The following is a 17,741-nucleotide window of genomic DNA, read 5'->3' as shown; positions in this document are numbered from 1 at the left end:
TTTGGCCAGACACCAGTCAGACCTCATTTGTTTGTGCCTACCTTTGCTTCTGATGTGGGTTCCAGGTAACACAATCGATTTCCGAGTCCCTCTGCAGTCAGGCAGAACTTGCGATTTTCTTTCTGGACGCTGGCGACACACTGCAGCACCACTTCATCATCCTGTCAGATCACAAGAGTTACACGCAGTCAGTGTGGCTGGAAAGCCCCAGAAAAAGCCTAAAGCGCTTCCTAATTTTAGGCCATGGAGAACCCCCTCTTCTAAAGGGCTGGTTCTCAGCCACAATCAGCTGCTGGGCTGATTATGCACTCGCAATCCGCTCTTTATTCCAGAGTCTAGACCTGTCCTGTCACTTCCACTCTCAGAGTGAGCCGCCTTGGGATTAAACTTCTCAGCTGCAGGTTAATGGGGAAGCTTCAGTGGAGAATACATTACCTGTTACATCATGTCCTGCTCTTAATGCAGACATGTGTTTAAACTCCTGCAGCTGCTTTTTCTTGGAGGACCGCTGCTCCATCAGTGCACTCAAGAAACACCAGGGGCATGAGTTGGCTCACTGAGGTGGGCTCACTGCCAATGGCTTGTGTGCTCTCTGCCCTAAACAACTCACCCAGCTTACTCAGTTCTAACGCACACAGTTCACTGTATGCGTTTGTGTGTACGTGCATTTTTTTTGATGATCATGTCTACCTTGCAGTACCTTTAACAATGATACGGAACCTTCTAAGACACTAAACATATCAGAACACTTAATCCAGTCGGTAATGAATATGCATTTCATCCAATAACGCAATTGGGCACTTTGTCCCAATATTTTTTTGTTCTTTTTATTTAATATTAATTCTATTTTACATTAAATTCCACAATTATACAGCAAACATAGAAGAAGACAGACAAGCAAGTATGGTCCAGATCATTTAACAACTACAGGAAGAAGAAGAAGAAGAAGAAGAAGAAGAAGAAGAAGAAGAAGAAGAAGAAGAAGAAGAAGAAGAAGAAGAAGAAGAAGAAGAAGAAGAAGAAGAAGAAGAAGAAGAAGAAGAAGAAGAAGAAGAAGAAGAAGAAGAAGAAGAAGAAGAAGAAGAAGAAGAAGAAGAAGAAGAAGAAGAAGAAGAAGAACTACTAAAACTATATTTAAAACAGATAATTCATAACTTGGTGCCCTTAAACATAATAATATGTTCATTTTTGGTAAAACTGGTTAATTGCTCACATCTAACTCTGCTAAGAGAGGAATCTAATGAAAATATCTTCAGAGCTCCTTCAATGTTAGATTGGGAAATCCTTTGGGAATACAGCTCACACTGTTTAAACAATGTAAATGAAGCTGAAATAAATGATTGGGGTGCTCAGTTTTTCGGGAAATAATGATATAACTACAAGTGTGCTGAGTAGCTTTCAGTACGGAGAGCAGTTAGTTTGCCTAAGGGGGGTTTAACTCGCAGGGAAACAAAGTCAGCACTCTTTCCTTTCACTGTCCTAAAGATATCATTTAAAAGGCACACTGAGGAGGTTCGCAGAATTAGTTATTTTGCTTTTCCTTTGCTAGTGCATTTAATGAAGCTCATTAGCTACAGACTAATCCAAATAGGACTGACAATTGCAATACGGCTGTCGGAGATTACGCAAAAGGACGTGTTTTTCTTTGTGAAGCAGAGTAGACAGGCCTATTATCAGCAGTGCTTTCTGAACATTGTGTGCAGGAGAATGTGCTCCTTTAAAATGTACCAATGGCACCTTATTAGGTATTTATTAGGCTTTTGCTGCTGTAACCTATCCACTTAAGGCTTATCCTTCCCTACTGACCTCTGTTATTAACAACACGTTTTTTGCCCACAAAACTGCTGCTCACTGGATGTTTTTGTTTTTGCGCACCATTCTCTGCAAACTCTAGAGACTGTTGTGCATGAAAATCCCAGGAGATCAGCCGTTTCTGAGATATTCAAACCACCCTCTCTGTCATCAACAATCATTCCATGGTCAAAGTCACTTAGATCACATTTCTTCCCCATTATGACATTTGGTCTGAAGAACAGCTGAATCTCTTGATGTCTGCTTTAATGCATTTAGTTGCTGCCATTAGATTGGCTGATAAAATATTTGCATTATAAAGCTGGTGTACAGGTCTACCTAATAATGTGCTCAGTAAGTGTATAGTAGACTGTGCTCACATGTTATGACCCCAACCAAAAGGCGAACATGTTCATGTTAGCACTGATGTGTACAGTAGCATGAAACCCTGAGCATACCACTTCTCATATGGTATGGATTTGGCAGTAACATTGACATATTCTTTATTCAAGTAATTAGCACAAAATAGAGCAAATATGGAAAGTACACCGACACACACACACACACACATACTGTATATGCACAGTACAATATGCAAATGTGCATACTGCATGTCTATATCATACACATATACACACTGTACATTTCTACAATTCTATAGAAATATTAACCCACACTGGGCCTCTGACTGTAAACACACAGGCTGCTCAGCATCAAATGCTCCTTCATTGCATTTCACCGAGCATCTCATTTTCAAGTAGAGAAAATGAATATCCTGCTTAAATCACGCTGACACCTGAGAACGCTAACACTGTAAGGAATGAGCCAATTTTGTAACTTATGCATTGCTGATATAGCTGCACTGATCATATCTAGAGTGCTGAAATTGATCTGCTGAATGGTTTTAAGGCTAGAATCTTGTTTAGCATTATACAGCACATTTGTCTGCAGAGAAATATGGAGTTTGTAATCTAGTAAAAGAGAGGGGGAAACAGATATCCTCTGTGGAAAAAAGTCCTAATTAGTGTTTAATACAACATCCATCAGTTTTAAAACTAGATAAATATTTATTGGGTGGGCTCATAATAAGAGCTCAAGCTACTGCATGGTGTTTATCTGACAAAGGCTGGGCATCAGATTATTCAAGACATTACATGTAATTTAGCTGAAGCTTTTATCCAAAGTGACTTACAGTTGATTAGACTAAGCAGGGGACTATACTCCCTGGAGCAATGTGGGTTTAAGGGCCTTGCTCAAGGGCCCAACAGCTGTGCGGATTTTATTTTGAGTACACCGGGGATTGGACCTTGCGGGTCCCAGTCATATACCCCAACAACTAGGCTACAGGCAATGTTGTATAATTATTTTGGTAGGCCACTTTTCCAGCCTGCAAGGGTTGCTGTATTCTAAACTCATAATTTGACCAATAATTCAAACAAATGAGAAACTATAAAATATAATACAATGTTTGAAGATTCTTTAGAAATTTAAGCCAAATTAGCTTAGGGCCCCAAGGGACAACCATAACAGCATTAAATAAAAATAATTTTCATAAGAGATTTGTTTGTCATTATAAAGGATAAAAGCTAAAGAAAGAGATTACAAATGTCTTATTTTCACTGCTGTGATTCAGCTGTGTCACCAGAAGTCTCTCAAGAAGAGCAGAGCAGGAAGGCAGCGCTCCAAACATTTGATATACAGCAACACAAGTCTTTGCTCTCACTTTTGAATTTATTCCACGCTATCACAAATATAAAAAACAGGGCATCGTTCAAGCATGTGGCCTTGTCAACAGAGCAAAACAATGTCTGTATCCTTACAACAATGGGAAAATAAGGGTGAATATTTCTGTACAGAAAGGTACTCACTGTAAACATAAAATGGGTAGCCTATCCTTTTTGGTGGTATTCAAAAAGCATAGGAAACAAATGTGCCATACTTTTCATGCGGATACTTTCTCTAAGACTGCATGAGCAGCTACAGCCATAATTCATAGAGCTGGGAATCACACTTGGGACTGGGTGAGGAGGCAAACTGTATTTCAAGTTTAAAAATTCAAGTTTGGTAGTACATTTTTTCTCTCCAGACTCAAATGAATCTAAATGTACAAACAATATCCCTTGAGCTTGGGATAGCACCACTTCTGTTAAGGGATTGCAAATAAATATGTAAATTATTAATTAGGCAATCCATCACTGTTGAGTGATGTATTTCCTCTAAACGTGTTAATAAATTGAAACTCAACATGTGGTTAATAATGCGCTACTTGCCGCTAACCGTTTTAGCATCAAAAGGAGGAAAGTACTGCGTGAATACAGAGGGAAAGCAGAGGGAAAGCAGTTCTGCTCTGCGATGCTTGGTTGTATATACAGCACAAGACCGCTTTCCTTTGGCTAGGCAGTTATTGCCACAGTCCTCATATTGCTCCCGTAAAATCTGTGCACAAGCACTTTGTGTCATTCCCCAAGTCTGGTAATTGTATTGATTTACAGGGGGGGATTGCTTAGGTTGATTTTATTCATTTTCCATGGGCCAGAATGTGCTGATCCGGCTCCATAATCAGAGAGGCTGCTTTTATGGCACAATAGCAAGCTGCTTTATTAAATCTGAAGAGGTTCTGGAAGAGTTCTGCACTTCGGAAACAGCGCAACATACTTCTGTGCTGCCGCACGAATTGACATGAGACCAGCCCAGGGAGGTCTCAGCCTCCCCTAATGCGTTCAAAACCCCAGAACCTCTAACTACACACAACGTTAATTATTAATATAGGTCCCGGAAATGCCAAAGAATTATTTAATTAATTGTGTTAATATGTCACACTGGAAGAAGGGAAGAATGCTGATGAATCCATTTCTCATTCAATGCTCTGATTTATGGAGTTTTACAATGTAGGCAGGGACCGCCTCTTTTATTCCACATTACCGCCACGAAGGCAAAGGGTATTGGAAACAAAATTTAAATCAGCACAGATCAATAATATGGAAATCAGGCTCAATTCTGCAAGCACAAAGGACTGTATCAACATGATGCTGTCGGCTGCTGACTTAATACCCCACGGAGCCTCGGGAACCTTCTCATTGGTGCCATGTGAGAGCAGTATTGATTTGTGTTTCCTTCATTTTCTTGGCTGTCCGCTTGGCCGGCCACATTAATCGGAACCAGCGGTTGCCATGGTTTGGCCCAGAGTTCCCTCTCTCAGGGCAGCGTTAATACATTAATACGGCCAAAACCCCCAGCCCTGAAACCCGCCTCGCAATGCAAGCAGTACCTGGCCATTACAGGGGAGAAATCCCCCTCAGCTACCATTCATCCAAAAAGAATGGCTTACAATGGATTTCAAGTGCTGGCACAAAGCCCATTGGTATCTATCCAGCTGGTAGAACCTAAAGATTAATCAACAACAGTTCAAACCCTCAACTTTTCCATTTCTTAAAGTATTCTCTAATGTAGGATTGCACTGCTAATTTAATTCCACCATTCACCTTTACACCCAATCCATCCCAGTGAATGCCAATAATGATGCACATTTCAATTGTTCCACCATATCGAGCTGTGGCCCCATGGGTACACTGTTTCATATGCCGAAATCTCTCGTGAATGACTCCAAAAAAGGAAACTATCCTGATACTGTTTCTTACAACCATACGTATTGAGTGGAAATGGTCACAACATACCAATGACGGTGCTACTGTGGGTGTAGTTGATGCATGAATAATTTTGCGTAATTGTTCTTGCTTAGGTGGTGTGATTTGATATCTTACACCAGCTCATGAAGAGATTTATTCAGCCGGACCGCTGAAAGATGAGGTACAACAAGTGTCCCAAATGGAAGATGAGCCCCAACCCCGAATCCCCCTCCCTGCTCCACACCCCACTCCCCCCACTACAAAATAAAGTTCAGTTTACTGACCACTTTACTACCTTGTTCTCAACCGGATACACAAACAGTACAGGCTGGGGGCATGACCACTGCTGGCTGACAACTTTATGACACAAGTCTTACAAGGCCCTTTTGGCTAACTTATCTCCTCAAGGGAAAAAGGTTCCTGCTGGCTAGCAGCCCCATTCACCTCGAAGCATGACTGTTTTTCCGTGCCCTAGGCCAGGTGTGTGACACAGTGATGTATATTTCCCAAGGGTGGAGTAGATGAGCACACACAATTGGGGCTCTCTTGGGGACACTGAGAGAAACCGGATTCTGGGAGAGAAGGTTTCAGAATGAGAGCTTCCCAAAAGCTGGAGAGATCTCTAGAGAGAGGGGCAAACACAGAACAGGTCCCTTGTCTCAGTTTTAACTTTTGATGACAAGATCTCCACTTTTTTCTCCCTTTATTTATCCACAAATCTTATCGGAGGAGAGAAATGTCAGCATTACAATGAACTACAGGTTTTAATCAAATCAGACCATGAAGTCAATGTGTACTTTCAACTAAGCAGGTTTCTCTTTCAATTTCATAACACCAAGATATCTATATAAATAGAAAATAGGATTAATTAAAAGATTCAGTGAAACCAAACATCTGCTTGGATTATCAAATTTCCATTCCAATTTTCCATTAAAAAAATGAACTTACATTCTCTGAGAAAAGCTTGTGTTTAAGCAACAAAACAAAACAAAAAGCTCTGATATGATGAAACACAGTTTCCCTATATGAGTTGACCTAAAACACTAGGCTACATTTAATGGATTGTATCAGTGACTCCTTAAGATAATAGTAAGCCTATCCAAAAAGGAAATGCAGCATTAATTTATTTATTTAATTCAATAATGTCTTTTTTTTAAGATCAGCGGTTTCACATGCCATGGTCATCAAAATTAATAAAACAAATTTTGAAAAGCAATTCAGCACTTCATTGGTTTACTTAATGAGACATTTTATGCTAGCCTTGAGACAAACATGACGAGCGCTGTTTGTCTTGGTAATTTGATGTGACCGACTGTACATCAACCCGGGACTTCCTTGCATAACAGCTGGATATTCAATCAGCCAGCAAACCTCCTGAATATCTGTGAGTTTCACCAACTTGAATCTTTAAAAAGGTGGAACTAATTCTTGCCTTCTTCACTTCCAGCTGAAGAGGATTCTACTAAGGACCGAATGCTTTTCTTCAGATAAACTGTCTGTACAGTTTATCCTCAGATCTCCCCAGATTCAGAGATGCTGGTAAAGCCACCTACCAAAAGGATGTACCACATCTATGTGAAAACAAACCTTTGACTCAAACCACAGAGCTTCATACTTACAGTAAGAGGGAGATATTTTTTCCTTCAGTCACTCACTGATTTGCTCCCATGCCAAGGAATCTGGTGAATCTGCTGCAAAGTGATCTGGGGGAACCATTTGCTAGTTGGCCAAAGCGTGGCATCGCAGTCTATGTATAGTGCTGGGGAATCGAGTGCCTCCTTCCCCCATCCCCTTCAAGAACTGCCCCCATATCCCCTCATAACCCCTGCTAGGCCTGTTGCCCCATGGCCATGCTCAGAGCCCCCATGGCAGGCCCTGCCAGTCTCCTGCACACAGCATGATGGTGTTGATACCACATACCTTCTCATCTCTGAACACAAAACAGAACTGCGATAGCGCTCCACCAGGGGAGACTTCCCTGTGTCTCCTCTATCCCAGAGCTTTAGAGACAAGAGCAGGTGTCCTGCAACAAGTGTTCAGTCGTAACCTGAGAAGTCCCCAAGCCCAGCAGTGCCAAACTAACCTGCACCGCCTGCTACAGAAGGGATTCCCAGAAGGTACACATACGGGACAAGGCATGCCCAAACCTCAGCTGCATGCAGGAGATCCACATAGTACATAACTAACCCGTAGAAATTCTACAGTCCCCCTGAACAGAACATTTATTGATGCAAAACTATTTCTGTCATCATTTACACCTTAGTGTTACGTGACAAAAATATCTTCTGTTTAGCGTTGCAACTTGCGAGTGTCATAAATGTCATGCGAGGTGATAAGTGTTTTTTTAAACTATCACGTTTTTATTTTACCGGGAAGCCCAAAGGGTGAAGTTACCCCTACAAATATCACACTGCAATGGTCTGAAAAAAGCACACATGCCAATCGTTCGTTATAATTTAAGTTCAATCAATGAAGTTGTTTTAATGGCCACTGCCTTCATCTAAATGTGTTTCTTCCCTAACCTGATGCAAACAGGAGTGATTCAGTCAGAAAGAAAGAGAAGAAAGAAAGGGCACCATGATTTAGTCCTAGAGAAAGCTTTTCACCTGTGACTCACTGGTGCTAATGATCAGCGGTTGATGGGGAAGCTGCCTGAGAACCAACACTGCTTCCCTGCTCCCTGGTGTGACACGATGAATCTTGACATCCCTTACGCATTTTAGGCTGCTTTAAGCATGTCGCTAACAGCCCGAATATGACAGCTGTATGGTGTAATGCTGAATGTAAGCATGTGCATGTGTGTGTGTGTACATTGTTTGCAGGCACAAGGCAGGTTTAAGCGATAGAATACGGTGGTGTCTTGTTTTGTAAATCACCACTTCAGCTCATGATGTTTACTTCTCTGCTGTAACGGGACTGATGTAGAGAACAATAAAGGCAGGGTTTTGAGCAGCCTTTCCTGGATAATTTTATTACCAGAATGTTGGCTCAGTTATATCACTCTGTTATAATCCTACTTCCTCTAGACTTTCCAGTAGTCCTTTGTGAAAGGCACCATACTGCTTACGGCAGAGTGACTGCAAAATGTGTATCATCAGTCCAGAAATGCCAGCACTACTGTGCATTATGGTCCTGCTGTGTACCATGAATATCAGACAATAGGAGTGCAGAGGTCACCAGCAAGCAGCAGGCATCACCATTCACATCTTAGGTTGTATAAACCAACTACTCTCTTTTATCCTTGTCAATGTTTAGACTGCAATCTGTTTATTATCCTTATAAATCAAACCAGTAATCAATACTCCGCTGTGGATCACGTACACTTTTCAACAGTGTTTGAAAGAGTAGTGGTACTGATTTGAGTAATGGGTAGGCGTGACCATTGCTGCTCGTGGTTCACAAGGGGGAAATCGCCCAGAGGCAGTCATGAATTCATTTGCAAAAGGCCTTGTCAGTAATGGCACTGCCTACTAATCACTCTAAAAAGGCTTTCATATACAACTGCCTGAGAACGTCCTAAAATCTCCAGCACCACCGTTCCATTTGTATGCACAGATTCCACTTCCAGTGGCAATGTGACAGCCCGATAAGCTTGGTGTCTGCCTGTCATGAAGTAGACTTTCACCGTAGCTGCATGATGGGAAAACAAGGAACAGCTTGCTCATTTCCCTTACCCCCCAGCCTCCACTCATTTACCATGGGAAACATTCAGGAAGCTAAACAGAGGAAGAAAAGAGCTATGTTAACAGGCATCTGCTAAAATGAAGGACATTTTCAGCGACAAACACTCTGAATGTCCTGCGGGAAGGAAATGCAAACTGCCACTGTCATACCCACTTATCCACAGGCTGGGAAATAATTGGTGAAGCCAACCTCGTACACTCCTCAAGCGTGCCAGTAAAAACTCCCAACCATCTCCCACCGACGGTTGAACTTGCTGCTAATCGGGCAAGGAGGGTTGTAATAGTGATGGCTGAGCAAAACCTGGCAAGCCACCTGTTGTTTTACAGGCTACTCGACAGAGCTTGCTGATCTTCTTTCAGATCATATTGCACTGAGCTAACGAGAATGATCTCTGTACCCCAACTATGTATACACTCGGTGAGCACTTTATTAGGTAGACCTGCACACCAACTTGTTAATGCAAATATTTAATCAGCCAATAATGTGACAGCAACTAAATGCATGAAAGCATGTAGATATGGTCAAGTGGTTCAGCTGTTTTTCAGACCAAATGTCAGAATGGGGAAGAAATGTGATATAAGTGACTTTGACCCTGACTTTGAATGATTGTTGGTGCCAGACAGGGTGGTTCGAGTATCTCAGAAACAGGGATGCACAACCGTCTCTAGAGATTGCAGAGAATGATGTGAAAAACAAAAAACATCCAGTGAGCAGTAGTTCTGCACAGAAGAAACACATTGTTCATGAAAGAGGTCAGAGGACTGGTCAAAGCTGACAGGAAGCTGACAGTAATGCAAATAACCACACATTACAACGTTATGCAGAATAACATGTCGGAATACACAATGCATGAAACCTCTAAGTGGATAGGCTACAGCAGCAGAAGACCAATACGTAAAAAAATAAGTCTAATAAATACTTAATAAAGTGCTCTTGCTCAGTCATAGCTATGATGCACTGTCTATTTTCCTTGCACACATTTGCCAAATCTGTGGTCCTCTGCCTGCATTTCTTCTTCTAAGATGTGTTTGGGACAGATCTGGGTGTGACGCTCTTTTCTGTGTGGGAGGGGTGGGTGTGGCTACAGAGCCTGTGGGGTGGTATCAGCTTTCAGCGTGCTAGTTACTGCACCGGCAGAGGTGAAGAAGCACAAGTACAGCAAAGTGAAACGAAAAAGCCAACAGAGCTCATTCAAAAAACAGAATCAGCCTTGAAATTGCTTTTCCTCGATGCCAACAGCTATCAAAAAACAGTGATGTAAAAATAAACTGTTATAAAAAAGGGATCGTGGGTGAGTGGGCAGGGTTGAGAACCGAGGAGGAGACATCTTTATTGTAAACAATGGACCACAGCAAGCCAAAAATCCTGCATACCTTGCCTTTAACCGAACAATGTCTTGATTGCTTGGTAGCTGACTTCACAGCTCAGTTTTGCAGATGCTGCGTGGGTCTCATCTTGCCTGCTTCAGTTGAGGAGTCACACACTAACAATCAAACTGAGCGCCTGTGTCTCAGTCTTAGGGAAAGGGGGGAGACCCGCTACGTTTCCATTTCTTGTGCCGAGTGTGCCCATCTGCTCAGGCGGGGTCCAGAAAGCCACAGAAAGCCAAAGTTTTCATTTGAGTCTTACCTTTTTTACGAAAAGTCAGATTCGTGCAGAATTCAATGCAGACACGCAACAGTGCTTTGGATATTGGTTCAGCTGGGTCAATATTAAAAAAAGCTTGTTATCCAGAGTAATTACTTATTTCCATTAAACCAATTAGGGTCTCCTCAGCCACAAATGTTTATCACTCACTTCTTGGTCATTTAAGGGACACGGGATACAATATTATATTAGATACTGTATTCAATAACATATGCAACAAGTTTACTAGACATATATTTTCACAAATTGTTCTGTACACCTTATCTATCCATGCCAGGAGTTCCTTTCCTTTCCAATGAAAGAGACTGTGATCCAGCAAATTACGTGCAGTTGTACTGTCCATCCCTTTGTGAAAGACAGGCAGAAGTCCCCACAGTGAGAATATTCTGTGAACCAGAGCTGATCTGCCACTTTGTCAAACATAATTTGAAGTGAGAATGTCAGAAATGCCAGCCCTGAGCTTTGCAATGCCCAAAGCACTCTGCAGTCAGAAGAGAAAAACCATGGAGGCTGTCTTGATCAATAACGCGATGCTGGAGTTAGATCTGACCTAGAAAACAGGTGCAAAGCTAAAGGCTTTTAATCACATTTCCTCAAGAGCAAATGATCAAAGTAACAAAGCAACATTATGTAGCTAAACACAGCCTCGTGGTACTGTTCATCTGGCAATACAAATTAGAGTGCTCAAATTTACCTTAGAAACACGTAAAAGCAAGGGCATGGGCTATGTAGGAGTAAAACAGTAACCTGGTGGCCCTAAATGAAGCTGCTCTGATCGAGGATAATACATAACTGGAGAGCAGCACCCCATTCTTCAAAGCTTCTGTTTGATAGGCCCTGTCCAGGGAGCTTAACTGACCAATCAGATGTTGCCACCGCTCCGTTCTGGTCCCTGTCTCTAAGACTAATGGAATCGACCCTGGAGCCTCAGGTGGAGCCCAGAGTCTTAATTAGGGGGCCGTGCTCTCCATTAAAAAGGTGCGGGAGCAGAGGTGGCGGGGCCTGATTACATATGAAGGCCCAGGATCCCTTTATGTCAAAGCTTATCAGCATCATGGCTGTATATTACGACAATCAGGGCTCAGCATTTCCTCGGCTGACTTACATTCGCTGCCGCGGCAGAAAAATACATTGTTTTATTACACACATCATTGACTCTGCTGCAAACAAGCCCAAATAAAGGGCCGGATATCTCTGCGCTCGTGATGAGGCGACACCACAGCGGTTGTTAAAGTAGCATGAATCTTTTATGAGATGAAGAATGGTAGTGTTGCAAATATTGGACATCAGGCGTAGTGGCTGACAGAAAATAGAATCCTTGACAATCAGTAATTAATTCTGCCTGCATATTCCTATACTCTTTGCGAGTGGAATTGGGAAATGCAGAGAGAACATACAGGCAATTAATTTGCGAGCAGCAGAATCCATGTTTAATTCAAAATGAATTAACCCATCTTACATTTCCCCCACTCTTACTTGCATTTCCAGTACTGCCAAAAGTACTCAATTTTCTTACAGAAAAAAATAGAAGACAAAAGTGTGTGAGGCATTCTGAGAATGTTTCAAACTAGATGTCAGAAGTATAGTAGATATCATTTCTACTTTTGTACTTCTTTAAAAAATAAATAGTTCAGCATCCTGGTAAATACCTCTGGGCCTGTGCTGTTTCTGTGGAAACGTACATTTCTCATGTCATGCATGCAGTGCATCGAATCCTCTTGAATAATGAATATGGAAATAAACTACTTTTGTCAGAGTTCTGTACAAAGGCAAGCAATATTACTGTTCAGTGATTTTTAAGTACTTGCACAGCACCAGCAAAAACAAAAAAACGTCTTCTGAGCAAATGTAAGTAGTGCAGGAGTTCAGGGATTAGACCTGCAGAATGACTACCTGATCAAAAATAGCTTTATTTTGCCTCAGAGACACATCAGTACCCAGTGTGCTTAGTACGGGAGTTCACTTAACTTCAGACACAATAGTGCTGACGCAATGCAGAGGCAGGTACGGGAAGTATGTCAACACTTTGTTATGCATGAGGAGTACTTACTGTACTTCAGCTAAACCTAGAAAAATGTTGGTTTACTTAGAAATGCAATCTGCACTGAGTGTATATGTCATCTTTTGTGTCTATATAGTATGTATAACTGGACAGAACACAGCTATGTAGTGGAAGAAAGCATAAAAAGAAGTACTGCTACTACATAAAAGGGCTACAGTTACTACATTACCACTCCAAAGAGGCCAAGAGACCCACAGTGAAATAAATTGGCGATGAAATTGCTTTCTTTCACAGTACTACCTGGGCTGCTGTTAATGCTATGAACAATGCTTTCCTTTTTCAGTAAGCGTTTGGCAGTTATGCACTGCTCACCCTGTCTGCTGAGCAGACTGGCGCAAACGTTGAAAGCAGATCCTGTTGGGGCTTGGAGAGTTCTTCAAAGAAGTGAAGACGCTCCTTGAGTAAAGGTGAATTCATGGGGTCATGGCCTTGCAGTGCTGGTCCACTACAGGGCAGGACTGCTGCAAATTCTCCCAGCTTACCGCTTGCATTTCTACCGCCCCAGAGTCACTTCCCATGCAACGGTGGCCAGGCTGGTGGCCAAAAAGGTTGGGGAATGCAGAGCCCCCTCCCTCGCCTGCTCCATCCTGCGACATGCAATATGCAACATGCCCCCCCGTTGAAAAAAAACAGTTCAAACTAGGTTTTAGATAGATAGAGATAGATAGATAGATACTTTATTCATGCCAAGGGAAATTTTAGGTTTTGAAACAGCTGGTAGCTGGGAGACTAGTTCAGACCAGCTTGACATGATTTGACCAGCTCAAGCTATGTTTTGAAACAGCTGGTTGACCAGCTATCAAATCAGGCAAGCTACAGTGCCAGCACTAGCAGGTTCATTATTACATTACATTATTGCCATTTGGCAGACACTCTTATCCAGAGCGACGGGTTAAGGGCCTTGCTCAAGGGCCTAACGGCTGTGCGGATCTTATTGTGGCTACACCAGGATTAGAACCACCAACCTTGTGTGTCCCAGTCATTTACCTCAACCACTACACTACAGGCCGCCCCTATTTCATTAGCTCATACCCAGCTAGACCAGCTTCTGACCAGCTTGACTAGCTCAACCTTCAAGCTGGTCAAGCTGGCATAGCTGGATTTTACAGCTGGGCAGTCCTCTGCAAATGCAGTGTGTCAGCTCGTTCGGCAGTTCTCCACCAGGCTGAGCTTGTCCAACGTAATCAGTAATAATGATTCTTCTCCAGCTCACACAATAAATCCACATCCGGAGGCACAAAACAACAACAAGAGTAACTTGTTTACCCTCTCCCAGACCTGAAAGTGCACTGTTTACATTAAATTGCAACATTCCATTTTTTTCTCTGAAAATCTCCATCAACTATAATTCCTGGCACTGATGTCACAGTACATGATGATCTAGATCACAACTTTCCATGAAAAATGTGTGCAAACTCCCATTTGCCTTAAGAAAATTTCTGTCCCACTGAAACATTTTGGATCGCATTCCTCCTAGGCAAAAATATTGCTCTTACATTACCACAGGAGGGATATATATCAGAACACCTGACAAGAAAACTCAAAGACAGCTTGTCACCACTGGTATCAAGAGTCATAACACCAATGTCAAAAACAAGACACTAATGGTCAAATAGACAGTGATAAACTTGGATACCACAAGATGATTCAATCTTTATGTATTATTGCATTATTCAACAGACACATCACTCAAACGAATGCCGAAGCCAAAACTGAACCTCTCTAAAGGAAAACAATTGTAGTTTCTAGAGTTTTAAAGGTTGAAAGTAAAAGTACTTACAATAATTATATTCATTCAGATCAGCTTTAATTAAAAGTCTGGCCGATGCTTTCAAGAATAAACTATGGCTTGCTGACTGTCTAGTTAACTGTATCTACTGTATAAAATGTTTTTTGATGGTGGCTAAGTCACAACATTCATTTCAAAGCCTCTTTTCACCCCCAATTTGCAATACCCACACAAATACATCCATACGTCAGCCAAATCGTTGCAATTTACTGTGTGCTGTTTACTTCTGAAACTACTCAACAAGCCAATTCATGCCAAAGAGAGCATCAGTGCACTGTGCACAAGTTCCTTAATGGGGTGTGCTGTACGTGAGCCCACCAACACATCCTTTGAAAATTACAGACACGAGCACTATTACAATTCACAGGGAACAACAATTTCCAGTTTTTAGTAATAGTCCTTGCAATTTATTAGTAATGTTTGTTAATATATGTGTGTGTGTGTATGGTGATTCAATTCCCAATCACAAAACTGTGTGTATATGCATATACTCACACTTATAGTAATATGTCTCGCATTTCAGTTGAATGAATAAATGTAAAAAAGAACCTCGTATCAAACTGAAATACCAATCAACCAGCACAGGAACCGGCAAACCACTGAAGTCAGTCTTCAATGAATTTCTTAATTTAGAGACTGGATCAATACCTCATTAAAGCTTGCACCCAGCTGCCCAGCTCAAATTGTGGTGCAGGCTTAATTCCCTCTGTAACTTCTCAGTCACTAGCCTTCCTTGGGGAGAAAGAGAATGGATCTTTCTGCTGACATTTCCTGTTTAATTTAGCCTTCTGCTTTCTTGCAGATTCTCTTTAAAAAAACTTATGACAAAACTTCAGCATGTGTAATGCAATCATATTGATGACATACTGAAAGAGAAAAAAGCAATTTAGCAAACTTTTATTAGCAAGTCAAAACTAAAAATCTCTGCAATCTCTCTCATCGTGCTGGAACACGATTATAATTTTCCAGGTGGAAAACACTGGTTCAGAAAGGAAAAGGCCCCTCCAGTATTTTATTCCAATCACTTGTATTAGCTCATTAGCACAATTCTTCAGTTAGGAGGTAGAACTAATTAGTGAAATCAGCTGAGTGAGTTCATGGTTGGAAGAGACACATGGCAGGATTTTTACTTTCTGACCCCTGGACTTTCCACTTGTCATTTTCATCAAACACTTTGATTCTCCAGTTGTTAGTTTCATACTTACATATTTTTACTAATACGGGTTTCTGGCTACAGCACCCATATAGAAAATACAATATATCATTTAAACCAATGCAATTAATAAGAAATACCATTAGAAACTGTGAAGCTGACGCTCCCTACGAGAGTGGACACAGCTGTGTCTATTGCAAATGAGTGCCTTAAAGGCTCGTCAGACTGCTCTGATATTTCTATAGATTCAGTCTAACAGAGTAGCTAGCACTCTTTTGACACCTAATCATACCTGAAAGCCATAGCTGTTCTGTCCCCATAGATGCAAACGATTATACAGCAAACGTTGTCCTATCCTCAGGATCATGTGTAGAGTACACTGTATATCTCATTTCAGTAAACATAGATTTGTTTCTAATCAATGTATCTTATGACATAGAATATTGCTGTCCTTTTTTAAGTGAACAACCCTTTTCTTTATATTGGAAACCATTTTATGACATGAACATGACAAGTGTGAACATTCCTTACAGGCGGGAATAGAAGCTATAGGTTCACACTGAATAATGCAGCAAGATACAACAATGATCTCTTTCATTTCCAAAACGGCATCAGATGTAAATTTCAAACCTTGAATATTTCATTCAAGCTGTACTCATCTCAAAGAAAACAGACTTCAATCAGAAAGTGTAAAACACTGCAGATCTTGAGTGAACATAGACTAGGTGTGATTTGAGTGGACAGAAATTGAGAAAACTGCATGAACACATGTCCCACAGGGTGGAATCTAATAGTGAAACTGACTGTTTCAGCAGGGATCCAGCAGGAGATTCTTTCATTGAGAACATTCTGAACATTCTGTCTGTTGACTAGTGTTGACTAGTGTTATTTTTCAAACACACAATCTAGCTGAAACTAAGTCATTGCAGAAGAAATTGCAGAGAACACAGCCTTGGACCATCTGAAACAACCTCTGGAAAGACAGGGAACCTTACTTGATCTTCGCCCAGCCCATATCGATCAAGGGAGCCTCTGGCCCCGTGGTCCTACACCTGGCAAGAACCATCAGGTCAAAAAAACCCAAAACCTTTTACAATTTCAATTGCCTGGAAGTGATTGATCCAAAGAGAAAAAGAGCGATGGCGGAAACTCGCAGGGAGGAGCGTGTGGGAGTAGACGAGGCAGCCGCCGTTTCGCTGGCACTGAAGGAAAAGCGTGAGACTGGATGGGTGCTCGCCGCAAGATAACCTCTGTTACGACCCTCTGCCTACGTGAGCTGCACTGATAGGCAGTGGGGTCCTAATTAATATCAACCGCCTCTGAGCTGAAGGCTCACTGGTGTGCGGTACGGAAGAAGAGCACCTCGGCAAAGCATAGCGTTCAGGGCTCTGCCAGTGAGGATAAATCAAATTCAAATGTCGCCCTTTCCACTGCTGCGATCCGCCCACTACCTTAGACCAGAGGAAGAGCCTTTCATTTTAAGATGACTATTCCGGCGAGATACCTTCCTGTGGAGGGTGGTCTACTCTGCCATTGTTCTGATTTACAGGTGATGAAACCGCTGATTACGCCCTGCAGAAGGGCCCGCAAATCAGACACCTCCCTATCTGAGGCGGGGGGAAAAACGAAATCAAACTGACGAATAAATTTGGGGCAGGAAGTGGGGGCAAGCGGCTTGTCTTTCAGTGATGATGGCTCTGTGGGCCCTGGGGTCAGTCCATTCCCCAGAGGCAATGATTGAAGACCCTCTTTAATCACTGCTGCTGAAATCAGAAGGCCGGTGGACGACGTTGCCCAAGTTCAGAAACTTTAAGGGCAGGGAAGGTGCCTGTCCGCACTGGCAACTGTTGAATGAGAGCTGCATTCTATCTGGACGCCATTCACAGAGAAAACTGCAAAAAACACACACCCCCCTATCCAGTGCTCATGGACATCCGGACTCGAGCCCCAGGGACATTATTTCATTCTAGGTTGTGAGTTTGATTTGGC

The 17,741-nt window shown here is 42.0% G+C and overlaps 1 protein-coding gene across 5 annotated transcripts in view; it reads right to left on the bottom strand.

The window, feature by feature from the left end:
* Positions 1-17,741, bottom strand: part of LOC133123322 (ryanodine receptor 3) — a 136,691-nt gene that overhangs the window by 113,656 nt on the left and 5,294 nt on the right. For all 5 annotated transcript variants that reach the window (XM_061233687.1, XM_061233703.1, XM_061233697.1 and 2 more), the window contains exon 2: positions 42-161. In XM_061233687.1, the coding sequence (XP_061089671.1) occupies positions 42-161 (120 nt within the window). The remainder of the gene's footprint in view (positions 1-41; positions 162-17,741) is intronic.

The sequence above is a fragment of the Conger conger genome, chromosome 1 (assembly GCF_963514075.1).
Source record: "Conger conger chromosome 1, fConCon1.1, whole genome shotgun sequence".
NCBI classification, from domain to species: domain Eukaryota; kingdom Metazoa; phylum Chordata; class Actinopteri; order Anguilliformes; family Congridae; genus Conger; species Conger conger.
This window is presented reverse-complemented; position numbering and strand designations above follow the sequence as displayed.